Source organism: Hippichthys cyanospilos, chromosome 9, assembly GCF_059441005.1.
Source record: "Hippichthys cyanospilos isolate Australia breed blue-spotted pipefish chromosome 9, RoL_Hcya_1.0, whole genome shotgun sequence".
Lineage (NCBI taxonomy): Eukaryota > Metazoa > Chordata > Actinopteri > Syngnathiformes > Syngnathidae > Hippichthys > Hippichthys cyanospilos.
Window position 1 is genome coordinate 21,176,203 of NC_142377.1, and position 14,544 is coordinate 21,190,746.

Here is a 14,544-nt window from a genome sequence, read left to right on the forward strand (position 1 = left end):
AGGTGAATTGGGCTAGCACGTCCTTCTTGTACCAAATCACAAAACGAATAAACATGACTTTCAAAAGTAAATGAGAGCAACTGTCGGTTGGTAAGTCCACTACCTAAATGGGGTCCTTGCCTTTTCTTTTCTTTTCTTTAACTTAAATTTTGATGCAAAAAACCTTCACTTGACAGATTTTTTTCACTAACATATTATTTTGAGACATAAAACTGAGTTGAACGCTGTAAAATCAAACAAACTACCAAGTCCAGTAGCCTGATGCTAACACAAAACACATACGGTCACATGAAGTACATAAGTCGGCAGTTGGAATTGATGTTGTGATGATTAAAAAGTTTAATTTATATTCAAACACGAGTGGAAACAACACATGTGGACCTAGCATACAAGTCAGTAAAAACACTACTGTAAAATGTTTTTTTAATTTTAATTGGTGACAAAAAAAATCAACTAACCACTTATTATTACATTACATAATGAAATCAAAGGAGGAAAAACAAAATTTTTCTTCATTTAAGTCCTCCGCATGCACAGAAACTGTGGTAGTATAGTACTGTAGGAAATATCTTTTCATGACTGATAGAAAAAAAGATTCTAACTAGAAAAAGAAGACAAATAACTTCAGAAGAAAATGTACCAATTCGCCACTCTAAACTGTCCTTTGGTGTGATTGGGTGCGTTGATGTTTTTTTGTCCTTTTGTGATTGACCGGCAACCAGTTCAGGGTGTCCCCTGCCTACTACCCATAATCAACTGAGGTAGGCACCAGCAAGCCAGCGACTCCAGTGAGGAGAAGCGACTGAAGAAAATGGATAGGTGGATTTTTGTTTTTTCCTTATGTTATTGAATTCATAGCTGCTTTTATCACCCCATCTTCTAAAGTTCATTTACTTCAATACTTTGTTTCAAAGTGAAACTTGAGTTATTTTTAGTTTTATTGTCTTTTTCATTTTTGATGATTATGACAGAGAGAAAATGCTGTACAGTATTTACCTAAATTAAAATAGCATAAAATAGTTCAATAGTGAAATCTCCCCGTGTCCTAATGGTGTACTTTCAATAAACGTAAAATACCTGCAGCGGATTTCCTCGGCCTTTCTACTGCCTCGCGCGCAATGGACTTCAGACTCATGGGAAGCCTGATGTATCAATTGATTAAAAAAAACACAAACAAAAAAAAAACGGGATTAGCAAAGTACTTGGATAGAGTTTTAAGAGGAAGGAATTTGCCAATATGAAGTAGAAGCGGGATGAAACAATTCTGTTTTTCTAACCTGTTGAATGTATCGAAAGTGACAATTTGTGTCACACAGGACCGTGTAGTGAGAAGGAGGAGGTTGATGACACTATCAGGCATAGAGTGAAGCACGCACACTTCACTTTAGGCAGGCTTCAGAAAAAAGCCCAGCGCGCTCTTCACATTGCGCTTATCGAGGCTTTAAAAAAAAAAAAAAAATCAAGTCAGGATGTAGACGGCACACTAGTCCTGCCCTCCCCACCGGCCAGACTCTGGTAGTCTCTCTCTCTTTGTCTCTCTCCATCCATCCAGCACGCTGTATGCGCTCAGCTTCTCGGAGCAGGAGGCTGTGATCCGCCGGCAGCGGAGAGGTGCCGCCTGCCGTTTCTTCCGCTGGATGGACCGCGGCTCTTTATTCCCGGCTCGGATTTGACTCCCATCCACTTTTACACGGTGAGATCATATTTTTCTTAATGCCAACCAAGAAACTTGGCAACTATGAACAGATTTTTAAAAAAAAGTGCTCTCAAGCCCTTCTACCCTCCACGAAGATGATCAAATACAATGTATGCCTCAAAAAGATGGGCGTTTACATTAGACTCCAACAGGTTGTAGTCCTTAATCGAAACGCTCCTGCTCAGCAGATGGATGATGAATGTTTTCTTTGAAAAATAAAAGGGGCCGTATTTTCGTGTAGTCTTTAGCCTCACAGCCGAGAATTCTGGTTTCAAAGCACATTCCTCCCTGTAAGGGCTTTTCATCTGAGTTTAGGTTCATCCATTTCATCCATAGATGGAGCAGCATGAAAGAACTTGTTTAGTTCCAAAGACGTTTCCTGTTTGGTTTTCTCTTAAATTTAGTGTGTATATTGCCGGAAGGGTAAATGAAATCCTCTCAGAGAAGAAACTTTACTATTTGCATCGACCATTCCGAGTTTATGACCTCATTATCGTGAATCGTCACTCACAGAAGTTAGATTTACATTTCACAGAAAAATGTTGTCCTAATCGGCTTTGCTCTTATTTCAATGTTAATTGTCCGGCCAACATGATGCAGATAAATTTTTATGCAGCACTCAGAAGCCTTATCAAAGAAGATTTAAAATTAAATTCTAACTGGGTACACCGCACACTGTGGCATTTGTCACGTAGACGGAGAATGACGTGAAAACAATGCAGCGATATCAATGTATTCGACTTTGGCAGGCTTAGCGAGTGGTGATCAAGATGACTGTTGTCCGCGTCACTTTTTGCTATGGCAAGTCGGCAGGATTGTGAATCCGTCATGTATAAATCGGCGCAACGAGGTGATACCTCTCCTTTAAGGTCTCATTATGAACATTTTTAGGGGGCTTCAATTAATCTCAGTTTCCGCTATTCACAACCAGAGTATCAAAAGTGAAAGTGAAAACAGCAAAATATAATCACTCTACTGTGCCCCTGCTAATGTTGTTTTATCCCCCCCACACTCATCATGAAGATGCCGACTGATTTTGAGGAACCCTGAAGGTGAGGAACACCTCTACCACGATGGCTACGGGAGTGGCCGCCTGGCTCCCTTTTGCCAGGGCAGCCGCCATCGGCTGGATGCCCGTCGCCAGCTGCCCCATGCCGGTGGCGCCTCGAGACCATCGCCGGCGGCAGGACGAGCTCATCGTCCTCAACGTCAGCGGCCGTCGATTCCAAACCTGGAGGACGACCCTGGACAGGTACCCGGATACCCTGCTCGGCAGCTCGGAGAAGGACTTCTTCTACAACGAGGAAAGCAAGGAGTACTTCTTTGACCGCGACCCCGACGCTTTCCGGAGCATCCTAAACTTCTACCGCACGGGGAAGTTGCACTACCCGCGGCACGAGTGCATCTCAGCCTATGATGAGGAGCTGACCTTCTTTGGCATCATCCCAGAGATCATTGGCGACTGCTGCTACGAAGAGTACAAAGATCGGAAACGGGAAAACCTAGAGCGGCTTCAGGACGACCAAGAGGAGAACAAGGACGTCAAGCTCCCCCATATGAACTTTAGAGAGACAATGTGGCGGGCGTTTGAGAACCCCCATACCTCCACCATGGCGCTGGTCTTCTATTACGTTACTGGCTTCTTCATCGCCATCTCGGTCATCACCAACGTGGTGGAGACCGTGCCATGCGGCTCCACTGCCACCCAGAAAGACATGCCATGCGGCGAACGCTACACGGTGGCATTTTTCTGCATGGACACGGCCTGTGTCATGATCTTCACGGTGGAGTACCTGCTGCGCTTGTTTGCAGCGCCGAGCCGCTACCGCTTCATGCGCTCCGTGATGAGCATCATCGACGTGGTGGCCATTCTGCCATACTACATCGGCCTGGTGATGACCGACAACGAGGATGTGAGCGGCGCCTTTGTCACGCTGCGGGTCTTCCGCGTCTTTCGCATCTTCAAGTTCTCACGCCACTCACAGGGCCTGCGCATCTTGGGCTACACGCTCAAGAGCTGCGCCTCGGAGCTGGGCTTCCTGCTCTTTTCGCTCACCATGGCTATCATCATCTTTGCCACCGTTATGTTCTATGCCGAGAAAGGCTCCAGCTCGAGCAAGTTTACCAGCATTCCGGCTTCCTTCTGGTACACCATTGTCACCATGACCACGCTGGGGTAAGTTATTGACGTCACGAACTCATCGTCGAAACGAGCCAGATGTGACATATACATATTCATATACCCCTGGCCACTCTTCTGTGTAGAAGAGGCCACGCTCTTGTCTCGTCTTATTTTTCCTTTCCAGTGTGTCAATATATCACCTTTGGCCACTCCGGTGAAAAGTTTCAGGTTCTTGCATTGAGTGGTTCCCTGGTTTACAACAGGCCCAAGATGCACTACTTATAAGTACTTAGGGATAATTGGTTTTCCTTTAAAAAGTCAGAATCGAGCTAAAACACACTAAAAGCACAGCGTGACCATCAAAGGTTCCCGCGTGGAGATAAAATCGAGGTAGCTGGTGCTGTAGGTGGACTGCACAGATAAAAGCTGAAGCTGTTTTTTTTCTTTTTTTGCTAAATCACCAGTTTCATTTATCTTCAGCTCTAGTCACAGGTTCGAGTAAGCCCCCCCCCAGCGAACATTTCCATCTGGGCCCCATGTGGGTTTTAATATGGGGCCATGGGTAAGGATACCGACTGGTTTTGATGCTGGGTTCCGATAGGGGCACACCTGTGTTAGCTAACATGGGTTTTTTTACTAGGTCTTAGAGTTGCTTCGGTATAACAAAAAATCTTGGGGAAAAATAAAATGGGGGTTTGCACAAGACATATATATTTAAAAAAAAATAATCACATGTAATTTAGGGTTGTAAAATAGGTGGACTTTTACTTTTGGTGCTACTAGAGATGGATTAATCAATTCAGTTATCGGTTGGGACTCATCAGGTCTTGAAGGAGCTCAAGGCCTCTTTGTGTGCTTTTGCTTCTTCAATCTCGCTTTAAAAACGCTGAGTTCAATTGCCTCTGTAATTTAGCAAACTACAGTTGAAAAAAATAGTTTCACCATGATTTCTTGGCAGAGTGCATCACTCATCAAATGAAGCTCCTGCAATGAAGGTACTGCCTGTAGGTGTGATTTAACGCACTTATTCCATATACGTACCATATGAGACCCTGACATTGATGATCAGTTTTAACCGGCGCCCACTTAGCACACCCAGAACCCAGACAGGACCGATAGATGCTGACCAGTTCTAACCCATGCCCACACAGCCCACATGGTGAGGTTAAAAACTTCTTTTTGTCCAGCGCTCCGTTTCTATTGTTATTATTATTGATACAAATGAGGATGAATAAATATTACTCCCCAAAATTCTTTGAAATAAATTTCTAAATGGGCCCATTTGTCCATTTAGGCCAAAAGCTTGCCCACACGTATATGCAATAAAGTATTTCAATGTGGAAAGAAATTGCCAACTTGTAAATGTATACATAGCCATCAACATTTCTTATACCATAAAAAAAATGCCCAGCCATTTCAATACACACTGGCACACACTAATGAAATAAGAATGACCTCCCATAAGAAACATATTTACGACCGTGGTGTTCAGTGTAAGAAAACAACTGCTTTGTGAGGAATTGATTTAAAGGCATCGTAAAGTCCGCAGCACTGCGTTTTGAGCCTGAAGGCGAAGAGTCCCGGGAGGCTTCTTCTGTCACATTTATTATGATTCAACACGTTTAATATTTCACAAGCTTGCCGAGCTCAGCGGCCGTGACCCGCGGGGCGAATGAGAACGTGCTGCTAAAGTTTGGCGGCAAAGTGAAAGAATGATAGCCCCAACACTTTGTTTTTAATGAGAGTCAATACAATATTATTAGTTTGAAAGCAGTTTTTTTCCCATAAAACTTTAAAAAGGACCTCATTAGCTTGTACAAGTGCACCAAATTAAAAGTGTGTCCTTCCATTTAGATTTTCGGATACTGCGCTCATAGTTTCAGCTTTTACGTAAACATTAGCTGTATAAGGTGGTTGTTACTAAAGCAGTCAAAGACATGGTATGCATTGAGAAATATATTCTTGGCTGGTATTTGTTCATTCGATTCTAAAAATATTCACTTAGTGGTAGCCCTAAACCTATGCTTGCAACAATTTCTGGAATGCAATAATTACCATCGATATTGGCGCTAAAACACTTCTTTTTACTCTAGCGTGCAAATCCATTATTTGATATTCTACCCTCAAAATTCCATATGACAGTACCGTTTTCAACCAAGAAGCTTTATGTTGAATTTAATCTTTATTTGAATAGTACACAAGATCACAGGAATAATCACTGCCCCTGACCTCTGATAGCCAGAGGCTGAGCTGCAATGTATTTGTTTACAGAGTAGCATTTGGCTAGACCTGATATGTTCCGTGTGAGGAGTCGGGATGTCTTTACACTGCCACAAATGTTCCACCACTTCATGACTCTGAACAGGATAAGTAGGATAGAAAATGGATGGATGGTACTTTTACCGCAGTAGATTGCACTGTATTGTTTTGTTGTTTTAAGCGGTCCTGGTAAACGCAAAGCTAAATGATTGGCAAAGTTCCTGCCGTTCACTGGAGTTTGCTCCGCTCCTCCTTTACTGCATTATTCAGCATCTCTAACTTTATAGTTCCAGAGACAGAGCAAAAGTAGGTGGAGGTCCAAGTTGATACCGGGCTGTAATTAAGCCCAGCTTTCAAGATGGTACAATGTCATGTCACACCTCATTTGGTTTGCGATGAAAAGCATGATGTGATCTTGTAACTTTTAACAGCGCTAGAACTTCCCATGTTGTCCATGCTCGTCTTTTAATGGATCAAACAATGATGACCAGGAATGAAGCGAGATGAATTCGGGCTGGTCAATTAGTGGGGGGTTCTTGCAGCCATACTGGATGAATTTCATTTGTCAAATTTTTTTTTTTAGCTGCTTTCCTAGCCTCTGTAGCAAATACTTTTCAAAAAGGCAACAAACAAATATAATTCCGGCTAAGAAATAGACAACATGAGCAGAATAATTTTCAGGTTGGTTTGCATATGACAATAAAAAGTTGCCTGTGGTGGCAACCACAGAGTCAGTCATGCTGAAAATTGGGAAAGACATGGTGTCCATTTAAAAATTGCAATGAGCCATGTTGTGTTGGACAAAAAAAAACAACAATATGGCCTTTGCATCCTTCAATTTTTCTAAACGTGGCACTAGAGGGAAAGTTTGAGCGCCCCAAAGGTCAAAGAGCCCACCATCAGAATGGGGGAATCAAGGTCTAATCCCTAGGTGGGTCACACAAAACACCTTTAAAAAAATTGGGCCCCATTGCCTCCCTGCTTGACGCTCAGCACTATGGGTTAGATTTGGGGATTGGATCAGCAAATGATTCCAGAGCGTGCAGCAACAAAATAAAACGCATAAAAACTTAACATTTGTGAAAATTCTTCAATTTGTGAGATAAAGCGGTACGTTTTTATGCTTTTTATGTCCGTTATACCTAGAGAACCAATGTACCAAAAACCCCTGAGACTCAAATCTTTTTTTTTTTTACCCCCACAAATTTTTGAACTCCATACCCATGATGGGGAAAAACGCAAAACAAACTTTCATAGGGTAATATTCCATTTTATTCTGCATTTCACGCTTCTGTGATGCATGGCTGTCTTGCCTGACAACATGTGCCGTCGCCGCAACAACGTTTGTGTCTCCCTCTCGTTGCCTCCCTCTACCACTCCTGAACTTGAGACTTGCTTCAGTTGAAGAATGCCTGAAATTTTCTCGTTACTTCCTACTCGTCTGTATTATAAAGGCCTTTTCCATAGTTTTTTTTTTCGAACATAGGTTTAAAACACTGAGAAATGCCAAGTTGAATTGTAATCCATAAACAATGTCTTTGAGTGAGACGGCATTATGTCCAAGACACAATAGAGTCTTTTCAAATGCGCTGAGGGGAAAAAAAAAAAAAAAAAAATCATTGCCTCATTGCCATCCAAGGACACCTTCAGAAGAATAATGTTGGCTGCATGTTCAGGACTCAAGCATTTAAAAAAAAAGACAGTTGGACAAAAAACATATCACAAACTCTCACAATCTGGTTTTTTTTAGTATTCATTGTCTGGAGGTGAGATTCCATTTAGACAAATGTTCTGCGTAGTTCCAGCACAAACCCCACATAAACTGATAATAACCATATCCTCTCAGTATTTTGTTGCTGACAGCCCACTACTCTCCAGCTGCCTTTGATCGTAATAACTAAAACGTCTTTGTCTTATTTTCTTCGCTAACTTTGTACTGCAGTCTTTTTTTCTCAAACCAATCTCCTAAAGCCAAGCTGTTCAAAGAAAAACAGCAGTAGGTGTAAATAAAAATTATTCATGGCTGATGCTTGGAATTAACAGTAAGCTCTCCAATCATGTGCATATGCTCATGGGGGATGAGTTCACCAGTACGCCCATCTGTCAATACAATATACAATTACTGCAAAAAGACTCTCTGTGACTACAGTACAATTCAGTATATTATGGAGTGTTTTTTTTTATGCATTGAGTTTCAAAAGCTCAGCTTGGTGGACTACAGGTTAGCGTTTCAGTCTCTTAGTTCTGAGGTCCCCATGTGGGCATCAGATGTTAGCGCCCCGCAAGATTGTATCAAGGTTTTTAAGGCTACTATTTAAAAAATAAAATGAAAGAAAGTAGATTACTGCAGTACTACGGTTGCTGCCTGTGGGTATGAATCTCTTCTGTGGATTGCCGCCTGTGAATACAAGGCACGTTATAAAAATTGGGACTCGCAGCTCGATTACCGTATTTTCCGGACTACAAGGTGCACCTAAAAGCCTTCATTTTTTTTTTAAAAAGCTGATGGCGCGCCTTATAATCGGGTGCGCCTTATATATGGATCAATATTGAGATTGGGATCCGTAGATGGGGAATGAAGTGATAAAGTAAGCTTTAACTGTTTCTTTTGTGTGTTTACACTTGAACAAGGTTGCTCATATTGACATTGCGTTATTATGCTATTGAGAGTTTAGAGTTATTTGAGTTATTATTGTTATTACTTTGAGTATTACTATATTGTGATTGAAAAAGTTTTAAAATATGTCATTGATTGAGGGTGCGCCTTATATATGAATAAAGTTTTAAAATGTCATTAATTGAGGGTGCGCCTTACAATCCGGTGCGCCTTATCGTGCGTAAAATACGGTACTTACCCCACAAGCTACTAGTGACAACATTCCAATTTGCATATTATGCTTTGTACTCGCAAGACGCAATCTACAGAAGAGGTTTGTACCAACGGGCGGCAATCAGCACAAGCGGACAAGAATTCAAACCCACCCAATTTTGATATGTAGTCACAAGAAAACAATGAATATCCACATAATGTTTCAAGTATTTTTGCAAAGCCCCCCCCTTAGGAAAGAGAAAATATTTTGCCTCATTGCAAGGTGAAAAAAACGTAAGGCAGGTCCTCTCCCAACACTGACAGACTGGCCTCATCACATAAGTTAATAAGCAGAAAATTCTCCAGAAGCATGGCTCGCCAGCCACATGGGACAGAGAGACGAAGGTTCATAACATATTGCCTGAACGCGTGATGATACCTAACCGTCGTAGTAACCCCACCATTAGTTGTGACGGTATTATTTAAAAAAAAAAGAAGGTGAAATACGGAGGTGAAAAGGATAGAAGTGGAAGGAGGGTTGGCTTAATCAAGGGAGATCCCTCGGCAGTGTAGGCCTATTGCAGCATAACTGAGAGATGAGCTGTTAGTGTAGCCTCATTTCAGTAATCTCCCCAGCCCCCGAGTCTCTGACCAACATGAAAGCTAACGTTTTCCTTGAACATGGTACTTTATATTGCTGTGATTATGAAAGTGCATAGTACAAAACCCATATCCTGCTTGAACAGAATAGCAGCACTAGGATGTTAGGGTACCTTGCTAATAAGCACGGAATCCTCGCTGGTATGGAATGTTTATTGCTGATGTGTGCTCCTCCCCTCAAATTTCTGTTTGCTTTACTTACATAACAAACGGTTTAAGTGGGACAAACTCGGTTTTGACCATTCTCTGTCCTGAGCCCCGGCGAATTTCGCTAATCGTATTGTTTTGTCCCACTTTTATGTAAGATGTCCTGATGTCATTTTTTTTTCAGTTCAGTCAGCAAAGTCATTGTTTAGGGTGCGGGTCAAAGCCATTCAAATGGTACACCTATTATAAAGAAATGTTGAATTTTGTTTCCAATATACATTCATTCACGTTGATGTTTTTGGCATACTTGAACTACTTTTTGCTTACTTTTCTAAGAATTCTGGGTCAGACTGAGCACGAGCCTTCACATTTCTGGTGGCACTTCTCGGATGTGCCACCACAAGGTATGTTGCGCCGATAGATTTTTAATATTCAAGATCTTAAATAAGAAAAATAAGTGCTTGCTTTCAAAAGCAAAAGCATGAGGTACGTTCCATGACCTCTCACACAGTAGAACATCCCGAAAAACTGTAGAAAGACATCATTTTATGCAACAAACAGCAATGACTAATCTATGAGCGCATTGCAGGTGGTACGTGGAAACATTTTAATTTGAAAAGCCAGAATCAAAACAGACATAAGTCATGCTGCAGTGGCAGGGGATATAAATTTTATTACAGTGGCACAACACGAGTAAAACGGTTGGATCATAGTGAGTGCATTAACTTGTTGAACTGTAATCCAAGATAGCATTTAGCATTAGCTAAGTAATGACGCAACCACAGGTCAGCAGACTGACGAGCATTCAATTTGTTAAATAACGTCTTGGTAAAAGCGATGGCGTATTTGATTTTCAGTTAAACTGCGGCGTTCCGGTTTTTCATTTTGAAAATCTGGCCACTGGATAGTTGTTGGAAAAAGATGGAGGGATGCAAATGTTGATGGGAAAATGATGACTGAGAAAACGTCACGAACGCTAACGCCTGGAGAATGCTTAACATAGTTATTAACTAATATTACTTCGTTATGTGATGAATACAGTACTGTATAATGTACTTCTTTTGCTTTTTTCATTTTTTTCCATTTTAGCACATTTTTTATTTTGAAATATTTTTAATTTTCCCTGGAAAAACCCGCAAAGTACTGAGACCGCGATATCTGAGACCGCGAAGTAGGAGGGATCACTGTATACCTATCGTGCATATTTTTGGAACGCGGGAGGGAACCGGAGTACTCGGAAAAACCCACGACGGCACGGGAGGAACATGCAAACTCCACACCGGAAGACCTGAGGCTGTGAGGTGGACGTGCTGACTAGTCTGAAACCATGCCGCCCCGCTTTGATTCGCATGTAGTAAATCTGGTCTTGTTTGCTTTTATAGGCATCTTCATCCACAGCGCTCGGGTAATGGGCCGGTGCTGGGGGAGATATGAGCAGGCGGAGTGAAGGTCCGGGTCCAGGGTGTTAAATCAAGCCCAGGTGGCTGATAAAAGGCTTCCGTCCAAACAAACAAGGTCCACTCTGCTGCTTTCTGCTGGCCGAATAGCCGGCTTGGTGGCGTCGGTGGCATGTGTTGTTCAAGACACAGGAAGCTAATCTTAGAGCATTTGCTTAGCGTGAAAGGCAGTCATCCATTTCAGTTATTATCTGCTAATTTGATACATGATCCAGACGGTACCTACATGACAGGTAGCACGGAGCATATTCGACTGAGTCTTCCACACCTCAGAAAATACGATTAACCCAATAATGAGGAAATACTAATGAGGTGTGCGGTGAAATTTGACTCGCTTGGTATAATTAGAGTGAGCCTCCCAGTTGTAGAGTCCCCGTCCTGGACGCGAGGTTTGTTCTGTCGTGGCAAAGTGAGAAAAAAAAAAAAAAAAAAATGTTGCTATGCATGTAGGTCATGTTCCCATCGCTGCCTTAATCAGTGGCTATATATAATCCGCTTTCTTCTGAGAGACTTTTAAGATGGCCTCCCTCTGTGCGTTCGCCTCGACGTCTCTATTAGACTAAGTGGACCGGGCCCAGGGGCCAGCGTCAGAAAAAGAGAGAGGTCAGACGTTTATTGGACCTCCTTAGTCAAAAGGAAGATGGGAGAAGGAAAATGAAAAAGGCAGAGCGACGCTCATTGCCCTTGAATCTTGCTTCCCTTTGGCTCCCATGGGGGGGCGGAAGCCGTAGCCATTTCGGATATTGCTAAACAAACATGGAAGTAAACATTGAGGCGCTCAACGGGGACTTTGGAGCAGTAAAAGGGAAATTGAATCTCTCAACACCTAATAAGCTTTTTATTGCCTTTTTTTCTTTTAAAATATTACAAGTATTATTGTGCTGTGAAACTACAAAATGCAAAACACTTAACTGCATCACTGCACCATTTTTTTGTAAATGGGATTTATTGACTTTTTAGTAACGTTTCAAAACAACTACTACAAAGAGAAAAATATTTCTTTGAATGCCATTAAAGAGAGCCTTCAAGATCCAACCTTTTTCTGCCAACAGCCTAGTTTTTCTTCTCCGAGGTTGTGTTGTTATTCAGTGGCATGAATAATTGGGCGATTTCGGCGCCTCGTTGATCCCCGAGGTCAATACGAGTGCCACTTGTAGGAAATTGGAATTTTTACCGCCTTTATTGGGCCAAGATGCTTTTTGCGGCCGATGTATCAGTACCCTGCTTTCTAATAATTGCAGTGTCATGTAACGCAGTGCCAGTGTTATTTGATTCCACACCAAGGGTTCATTTGAAAAAAAAGATTAAAAAAAAACCAAATGAAACGTTGTTTTAAATGATTGTGTGTACTGGAACTTTTCTAGATGTTTAATTGGGTGCAGACGATACACATTCATTAGTGAATCTCTAGTCATTCTTCGCATCTGTCCCACCATCCTTTTGCATGGTTACAAATCCTCACTCTTCAGGAATTATTGGGTCTTTTTCCTTTGAGCCAGTATAATCATGATCATAGCAGGCCTGTGGAACAGAAGACACTGAAAAGCAAGTTGTTTGTTCTACTGGATGGACTATGTCGATAAAAACCTAAACTTGATGAAAACTACCAGCTTCATATCATTTCTCTTGATTTTGACTGACGAGAATTCCTCCTCAGTATTGCATGTTGGTCTTAAACTAATTTTATTTCGAATTTCAAATGACTTGAATGTACCTGAACTATCTAGGCCTGAGGAAGCCTCTCTGAAGTATGAAGAACACAAGTCAAGTAAAATTTTGGCAATATATTTAGTTAGCAGGAAGGTTGAGACTTATTGGGTTGGGAGACGGTCTTACGCAAAAGTACAAATTTGTTGAAACCCAACATTATTGGTTTGAATGTGTTCGTGGGCCAAGTTTTGGCTGTTAGCTTGGTAACAAGAAGGCCAAGAGCCTATTTCATGAATGGAGACTCCATTCAGAAGGTTAAGGAAATTCCATTCACGGAATCCATCCACGTCCATTCAATCGCAGTCTTTGAATACCGTGAAGGTTGAAATCTGCTGTCAAGGACTATATGGTTGAGTTCGAACATTTGTTCAAACCGTGAGCTCAGGTTTTAATAACAGAGTAAGCATATAGGTGAGAGGACTTTTGATAAGACTGGAAACACAGTAAATGAAGCCTATAAAGAATGTGAGGCCTGCAAGGAAGTAAGAGCCTTTAATAGCTCCTGGCAAAGTTTCCTATCTTGAAGGCTTTGGCGTCAGGACACAAAGGAGAACCTTGAATGACACCATGTGCTCTGTTTTCTGGCTTATTTTTAGCAGCCGCTCCCTTATCTCACAACACAGGCAGCAAAAGGTTTGACTGGCTACAAGGTATACTGTAGAAAACCTACCGATAACTTTCACTGTGATGATACAGACAGGTCATCATACAGTTGTGGGTTAAGGGATATTTTCCCTTCGTTGATCGGATCGGACGATGGTCAGAGCCAACAATCCATATGAAAGTCTTTCATCTATCTGCACGACTCTCTGCGCCATCTTGGAATACGAAACCCGCTCCCAATGAGAACTTGTTACGAAAGGACTTGGCTTTCACCAAGTTCGCGCTTCCTCCGTCCAAGTCCATTGCAAATTGATAATCGCCTCGCTCGTATTTGGATGGCGTGACTCAAGAACCGGTAGCAGAACGGAGGAAGAGGGCGGCTTGCGTGACTGTTTTGATTTTAAATTGCTTTGTTTTTCAAGTAGTCAGACTTGACAATGTACTAGCGCCGAGGGCAGGAGAGAAGCGCTTGTTCTAATTCAGAGCAGGGAGCACATTTATACGTTGTCCATTTAGTAATATTTAAAAACACATTTCCATTGACACCTAGGCCTTTTAACAAGCTTTTATGGAAACACCGGTTCTATAATAAAACTAATGGATTCGTTTTGCCGTTTGCCAAAGGGTTTTATTTTGGCTGCGCGATCTAGGGTAGGAAGAGAAAATGAAATCCATAAAATTCAGGTCATATAAGGACATGTTCACCCCCAGAACTCAACCGGTCTTTTCATCGAATAATTCAGTGATTTGAAAAAGAAAGAGACGGACTGAACGGATATGAAACCATTTTTCATTCAAAACGATTGGATTAAATTCATTTGAAAATGATTTCCGCTTCAATCTATAGATCTGCTTTGTAAGATAGAACAACAATTGACGGTGTTTTTTTTGGGTCCACAAAAAAACGCATACGGACAGGTCTGCTTCACAGATTGTGTTCTCTCTGTGCTTAGGCGGTTTTTCCCGAGAGACCCCTGCTTCCTTCCACGTTTCGAATACGTCATGCGAAATTCATTGAAGGCTAAAACGTCCTTAAATGTGATTCAAATTGAGTTGTTTTGTGATTTTCATAAATGTGAGA

At 41.8% G+C, this 14,544-nt stretch overlaps 1 protein-coding gene across 2 annotated transcripts in view; it reads left to right on the plus strand.

The window, feature by feature from the left end:
• The first annotated feature begins 1,121 nt into the window (after positions 1 to 1,121).
• Positions 1,122 to 14,544, plus strand: part of LOC148419419 (A-type voltage-gated potassium channel KCND3-like) — a 43,073-nt gene continuing 29,650 nt past the window's right edge. Inside the window, exons 1-2 of one of the 2 annotated variants that reach the window (XM_088424365.1) lie at positions 1,122 to 1,693; positions 2,720 to 3,872. In XM_088424365.1, coding sequence (XP_088280491.1) covers positions 2,770 to 3,872 — 1,103 coding nt within the window. In that variant the 5' untranslated portion in view covers positions 1,122 to 1,693; positions 2,720 to 2,769. The remainder of the gene's footprint in view (positions 1,694 to 2,719; positions 3,873 to 14,544) is intronic. The other variant, XM_088424364.1, reaches the window with a different exon arrangement.